At 36.0% G+C, this 7,940-nt stretch overlaps 1 protein-coding gene across 1 annotated transcript in view; it reads left to right on the forward strand.

Annotated features, from left to right (window-relative positions):
* LOC102860264 (mucin-17-like) overlaps positions 1–7,940 on the forward strand; it is a 199,340-nt gene that overhangs the window by 21,312 nt on the left and 170,088 nt on the right. The window contains exon 3 of the mRNA XM_006893154.1: positions 2,965–3,339. Within this exon, the coding sequence (XP_006893216.1) occupies positions 2,965–3,339 (375 nt within the window). The remainder of the gene's footprint in view (positions 1–2,964; positions 3,340–7,940) is intronic.

The raw sequence follows: 7,940 nt of genomic DNA on the forward strand, positions 1-7,940 counted from the left end.
ATGTAAATGCATTGTTATGTACCATTGAGCTAGAATTTACTCACCAATGACCTTACAGCAGGTTTTCACATGTAATAAATTACACATAAGGAGATTATCCATTTGGTGGTAAATTCCAACCACTTGCCTTTGGGTTGGCAGTGCCATTCCTTACCATTAGGCCATCAGGCCTCCCTTATGTAAGTATAAGGTAAGTTAACATCAAATGAGATTGGTTAGCTTTTGGGGAGGGAATGGATTGATTCTGACTCATAGTGATTTAAATACAACAGAACAAAACACTTCCAGTCCTGTACCATCCTCACGATTGTGGCTCTATTTGAGTTCATTCTTAGAATCACTGTTGTCATTCTATCTTCTTGAGGACCTTTCCCTATTTCAAAGGCCTCTACCAACTATGAAGTTCTTCTGCAAAGACTAGTCCCTCCTAACAAAGTATTTAAGATGGATGTTTTACCACTCTTGATTCTCTGTCTATACTTGTTTGTTCTTTTGGCAATCTATAAGATATTAAATTCTTTTTGACATATTCAAAGGTCCTAACTACTCTTTGGCCTCCCTGTAAATGTTCATTAAAATTAATAAAATTTAATAATAATAATAAAAAAAATAATAAGTTCCAACTTGATGGTACTCAACAACAACAACAAAAACCCACCCAGTCATTGGATAAGAGTCACAATGACCATATCAAGAAGGGTCACATCAAGTAATTTACAGCACTGTATTTATTCAAATTGCATATTGTTAATGTGCCATCGAGTTGCCTGTGACTCATAGTAACCCTAGACACAATAGTTCTGAAGCCTGCCCTGTCCTGAGCCAGTCTCACTGACTCTGACCACCTTCTATTACCCCAGTTATTGTGTCAATACTGTGTCAATCTCATCTAAGGTCTTCCTCTCCTGCACTGTCCCTCTCTCCTTTCAAGCATGATGCCCTTCTCCAAGTACCAGTCCTTCTGCCCATGTGCCCAAAGTATGTGAGATGGAGCTTCAAAACCCTAGCCTCCAAGGAGAAACTTGGCTTCCCCTCTCCAAGACAGACTTATTTGTTCTCTTGGATGTCCATGGTATGTTCAGGACACTTCTCCAACATCTCAACTCAAAGGTGTCGATTCTTCTGTCATCCTTAGTCATTGTCCAGCTCTGATACATATCAAGTAATTGTGAAGACTATGGCCTGAACCAGGCTCATCTTAGTCTCTAGAGTGATACTTTTGCTTCTCAGTACTCTGAAGAGGTCCCAAGAAGCATACATATATAAAGACCTCAGCTTTAGGATTATACAAAGATTCATTAACAATCTGAGATATATAGATAAGAAGACAGTCTTGCTTGCTGAAAATTAAAACTTTTAGCATTAAGTGTTGAAGACAAAAGACTATATCCTTCTGTGTGGCTCACTCGTCAACATAAATAAATAATCTCATGGTAGGACCAATGAACATCGTGATAAATGGAAAAAGATTTAAATTATCCAAGATTTTTATTTCACTTACATCCACTGACCACACATGGAAGCAGCAGTTAGGAAATCAAAATACATATTGCATTGGCCAAATCTGTGCAAAATATGTCCTTCAAGTGGTAAAGAAAAAAGGTATCACTGAGTACTAAAATACCCTTTCCTTAAGTCATAGTATTTTTAATTGGCACATATTTTGAAATAATTTTAAACTTAAAAAATTACAAAAGGAAGAACAAGAGTAACTATATCACAGTTAACAAAATCACGAGATGAACTTGTTTTTTTTTTTTAACAGAAATTTAGTGTCCTGATTTTGAAAAAAGATATTTTGGTAGCTGGATAAAACTAGCTTAGTCCTGATCATACAAACTTTCTTATTATTAAAAAATTGGATGAGAAAGACTTAGAATTGTAAATCAAAACTAAAATAACAAGCAGAACATATTTTATACAAAAAATACCCATTTTTTAAATATCATATTTATGAATTCTTCCCAATTAGCTTAGATTTTACTGTCTAAATTGCTATGCATTTTATTCCCATTTTGTTTTTTCTCTTAGACTTTTAGAGGAGTTTTTATTATTTTTGTGAGGATGGTGCATGATAGTACAAGGGTTTTTTTTGGGGGGGCTTTCTCCACTTTCTTTTTTTCTCTTGCACTTTCCCTCTTTGACATTATGTTTCATATACAGTTCATGCATTTTATAAAATTAATCGCTATTAAATATCCACCATTACCCAGTCTTTTCAGATCCCCACGGGGTCTTTCCTATTTCCTTTACCCGTCCCTCCTCCTACTAAATTGTGCAACCTTGTGATTTTACCCTTACCCAACAAAGTTGTGATCTCTTGTTCAGAAGGTCTATGAGTCACTGTTGGCTCTAAGATACCTAACAATGTGTTATTTTAAACCACAGCAACCTAATTAGTTCCATCTCATAGTGATCGTCCACTGAGCTTCCAGAGTTTTATAGGAGGAGGCTGCGCATCTTCGTCCTGCAGAGCAAACTGCTAGCCTTTTGCCTAGAAGCTCAGTGCTTTCCATGTTATACCACCAGAGCTCTGATTTTAGAACATTTAAATTATGTCTTCTTGTCTGCTGGTTTGTAAAAGGTATTCAGGTGGGTTGTCCATCAACTGAACCCGCTAGTCTGTGTGTTTCATGCCACACCTTCATAGATCATATTGCTATTGTAAAGGTTTTATTTCTAAAAAGACTATCACATCATGGTTTATTTAGAAGCAATGAAATTGACATGTTGACTTTGATTCTGAGTCCTGAATTGCTGGGCTTTGGATCAGGACAAATAGATAGACTAGTAAAAGTAAATAGTTAACATCCATCTATAGTCTTCTAGGTCAATGTGACATCCTCAATATAGTTTTAAAAACTTTGTCCTTGCAGATTATAATCAGATTAATTTTTACATTATGCCTGAAAAAAACCAGTACCAATCAACACCAATGCCTTTCTCTCCTCTCATATTTTACAGTCCAATTCCAATGACTACCTGACCTTGAATGCTTACAACCAACCAGAGGAAGACTCAAAGACATTTGCTTGTCCTTTGGAAATTAGTGGAAAGGGATTTCAAACAAACGAACCTCAAGGAATGCAGCAAAGTGACCTCTTCAAAGCTGAGTATGTCTTTATTGTGGACTCTGAAGGCGAGGATGAAGGCACAGTCAAAAGAGGTGACCAACCTTCCCCAGAGAGGAAGTGTACCGGGGCTGTCCGGCCCAAATCTCTAGCAATTTCTTCTGGTCTGGCCTCTGACGTGGTGCGCCCCAAAACTCGGGGTGCTGATCTCCAGGCCTCAATATATCCTGAAATGCCTCATGGAGCCCCTCAGCAAAAGCATGGCCAGGTAGGTTTTATCTTCATGCTGTATGAAAAATAAATTTTCAACATACTGATTGTACTGGAATACTTGCAAAGGACTTCCTGTTTAAGACAATACAAATCGTCCGAGAAAAATATACTGAAAAGCAAAGTTACCAAATGTTTGTACTATAATACTGTGAATTGACTGAAGAGAAAATGTTAACACTTTTAACTCAAGTGGGTTATGGGGGAAATTTGCCCTTATTTTTGAATAATTCTTTGAAAGCAAACCAATATAATATTAAAGAAATGTTTATGCATATTAAAAAAAGAATAGTCAAAGTCAAAGAATAGCAAAAGGATAAACTAGGGAATAGGGCCATATAAGAAAAATAATTTTGACTTGTGTTTCTTAAGAAGATCTAGTTCATTATAAGGTCATGGAGACCACTAGGTTGAGATATGCCTCCAGAAAATGAGAAGATCCTATCTCAAAATCTAAGTCCAAGATACAATAGTATTTAAAGAGTCTTTATAGAAGTAGAGGAGGATCCAACTCTATAGTCTTCCTCAGTGCTGTTGAATTAGAATTGGCTCATAGCTGACCTTATCTTGGGTTTCTAAGATTGTAATTGCCTGGAAGGAGAATGTATGCTTTCCTACCACTGAGCTGTGGGTGGTTTTGAATAGTCAGACGCAAGGCCCTTGATTGAGCTGTGTACCTACCTATGGACCAGGCCACCTGTGGTAGTGGTAGTGGGATAAAAGGGAGTGGAAACAGGGAGGTATTTTGAGAGGAGGCGGGTGGAGGGAAGCAGAAAGCAAACGTGAAGATTTTGTTATTGTTTCGATATTTATTGTGATAAAAAGTATGACTTTCACATGACGTAATTAGAATTTTAGGATTGCAGAAACTGAGTTTGAGAGTGTGTAAAGATAGTACCTCACATTCCGTGATGATGAACACAACTTGTTACTGAGGTCTCTGTTTAGGACTTCAGAGACCAGGCATGTACAAGAAACCCAAAATAAGAGCATTTTAATGGTTTAAGTGAGTTTGTATTTTGTGGCCACTAGGTGATAAGCAAAATGTTAGAACAGGCATTTTATTTTTGTTGGTACCTTTCTACCTTTATTTGTGGCCTACATTCACTTCCATATGCTGTAATTATATTTTCTTCAAGTGTTTAAATACCATTTCCCCCCCTTTTAAATTGGAGACTTTCACTATGGTACCTTCACTTAGAGTTATTGGACTAAAATATTTATTTTTTTAGTGTGAAGTATTGAGAGAAAACATTGTTAAAGGTATTTACAGTCAACTGAGATAGGCTTAAACTTTGTTCATTTACCGCCCCCCCCCCGACCCCAGGAATTTAATATCTTATACACAGAGTCCAAAAAGATGTGTGCAAGGAATACAGCTCACATCTTGCTCATCTGTTAAAAGTCTAGCTTAGTTATTGAGTCTTCTACAAAGTCGTCTTTGAGAGTACATAAAATTTCAGATAATGAATTTAGTGAGCATCAACAGCTGAGAAAAAAATTAGTAAAAAAAGGATATTTTGAGGTAAAAGCAAACTGCCACTCTACATGATCTTCACAAGTTTGTCATGTACTTATAATAATTAAGATAGGTTTGGTGATGTAGAGACTAAAGGATTCATCTGTTATCCCAAAGTTTAGTGGATTAAAACTACCAGTTACACAGAAAAAGATGAGGCAGTCTACTTACAAAGATCCCAACTTTGGATTCACTAGAAGCAGTTCTACAGTATAATTTTGAGTCAGAATCAATGTAATAGCTGTGACTTTGGTTTTTATTTGTTTACAATAATCTTGATATTCTCACTTGTCTTATTACTATTTAAATAAATATTTTATATACCTTACCAGATTGTAAACTCTTCAAAGGTAAATTTAATGCTTATTAATTTTCATTGCACATTAAAGTATCTTTCTTTAATTGTTAATTTTATTATTTATATTTCATACATTGTTATATTATCTTGAACAGTATATAAATATGGGGTTCAAAGTACAGATGCTCAAAATACTTTATTTGAAGTAACATTTCCAAGTGAAAGCCCATTGTATTAAGAAATTCGTTAAAACGTTATGTTAAGAATGGAAAAAAGTTTAAATTTTAATTTATAGGCCAGACATAAAATGCTATACAAAATATAAAACTGAATTAATAAAATCTTCTTTGAACTTGAATGGTGATAAAAGAATGTTGATGATGAAAGTTTAAGTAAGAATTGTCCTACTTAGAGTAGTACAGACAAATGTGTGGGAATTATGCATATAAAAAGTTTACCTGAAATTCTTATGATAAGGGTGGGCATTAAAGCAATAAGGGTGGAAATAAAGACTCTAAAGAGGTAGAGATAGCTGGATTGGTTCATTGATTTTTTTTTTTATGGGAGAACCAATGATGAAGGAAGTTTATAACAAATGAGATGGAGTGAATGCTGGCATCCTTAATTGAGGCTAGAATAACAGAACTTTTAAAAGGACAGAAAGGATTATTGATCTTGAGATACCTTAGTGGTGGTCCCACAGGTTGATTTCTTGAAAGCAGTGGGAAATATGAACCTAAAACACAGGGCAGAGATAGAAACTGAAGGTATTTGCCACATATGTTGAAATAATGGGAGTGGAGGAACACATTTCCTCAAAGAAAGATTATGAAACAAGATGATGTACGATCCAAGTCAAGGAATACCAAAACTACACAAGCCATACTGTTCACCTGATCACCTGACTGCTGGTACTAAGGGTGTTAAATGTGGATTCAAATAGATAAGATGTTGACAGTTTGAATCTTTTCCCCGTCTGTCATGACATGACACTGCCTATTGATCCAGTGATGAGAAATTTTGTTTTCTTGACATTGAGATGCAATCCATATTGAAAGTTGTAGTCTTTGATCTTTTGCAGCAAGCACTTCAAGTCCTCTTCACTTTGAGCAAGCAAGGTTATGCCATCTGTGTAACATAAGTGATTGAGGAGTCTTCATCCAATCCTGATACTATTTTCTTCTTCATAGATTCTAGCTTCTCTAAGAATTTGCTCAACATACATATTGAATAGATATGGAGAGAGGATACAACACTGCTGCACACCTGTCTTAATTTTAAATCTTGTAATGTTCCTTTAAGACCCTTGATGAGATAGATCAATTCTGTGAGTGGAGTGGTGGGAATGAATGTGTTTGAGACAGCGCGGTTAGCACAGGATAGAATGGCGTTTAGGGCTCTTGTACATAGTGTTGCTATGAGTCGCAAATGACTTGATGGCACATAACAACAGTGTTCCTTTTCTTTAGTCACAAACAGCCTCTTGATCTAGTTATAGTTTTTGTATTAGCACAACCGAGTGTTCCGTGATTCCATTCTTTTCAAAATTATCCATAGTTTGTTATGATCCATACTGTCAAATTCTTTGTATAGTCAATAAAGCACAAATAGACATTCTTCTGGTAGTCTTTGCTTTTAGCCAAGATCCATCTGATGTCAGCAATGACACATCCTCTTCCAAGCTTCTTGAACTTCTAGTAGCTCTGTTTATGTACTGTTCTAGCTATTTCTTAATGATTGTCAGCAATATTTTTATTAATGTTATTGTTTGATAATTTCTATGTTTTGCTGGATCATTTTTCTTGGGAATGGAAACAAATACAAATCTCTTTCAGTCAGTCTACCAGTCTTGCAAATTTTCTGTTTTAAAATGGTGAGCATGCCCAGGCCTGCATCTATTCATTGAAATATGTTACTTGATATCCCATTGATTCCTAGGACCTTATTTTATTCCAATGTTTTCATGGAACCTTGAACATCTTTCTTTATCATCACTAACCATTAATCATATAGTGCTACCTGATATTTCAATGTTGGTCAATATTTTTGGTACAGTAGTTCTGCGTATTCCCTACATCTTCATTTGATGCTTCCTGAATCATTCAAGATTTTGTCCATACCACCTCTAAGTGTTAGAACTTTAGGCTTAGATTTGTTTTTCAGGTCTTTCAGTTTGAAAAATGCCAAGTGAGTTCTTCCCTTTTTATAGAAAATTCCTGTTCTCTGGACATTCTGTTATAAAACTTTACTTTGTCTTCTTTAGTTTCCCTTTGAAATCTTTTATACCAGTAGGCAGAAGACCAAGATCTTGATCTCTCTCTCTCTCTCCCTGTCTCTATCTCTCTGTCTCTGTCTCTCTCTCTCTCTATCATATCTATCTATCTATCTATCTATCTATCTATCTATCTATCTATCTATCCTTTTTTGTTAGCTGCCAATCAAGTAGTAGATGACTCACAGCAACCCTATGAACCAAAGACCTGAGCGCTGTTCATAGAGTTTCTGGAGGCAAGCCATTTCGGAAATAGATGCCACTCCTGCTTCCAAGCTTGTTTTGATTGGGAAGCTCCACCAAACCCTGTCCACTATGGGCAACCATTATCACATTTGGCACATCAGTGTCACAGCACTTAGCTTCACAGCAACCATGAGTTACCTCTGTATAGCAATGCACAGACCAGTGCTATACCACCTAGAAGAATGTTTGACAAAAACCCAATTTTAACCAGGTCTGAGGGCCACAGATTAAAATCACCCACCTTGGGCTTGGTAGCATAACTTT

This window comes from Elephantulus edwardii, unplaced genomic scaffold (assembly GCF_000299155.1).
Source record: "Elephantulus edwardii isolate Elephantulus edwardi_28Jun2011 unplaced genomic scaffold, EleEdw1.0 scaffold00124, whole genome shotgun sequence".
Taxonomy (NCBI): Eukaryota; Metazoa; Chordata; class Mammalia; order Macroscelidea; family Macroscelididae; genus Elephantulus; species Elephantulus edwardii.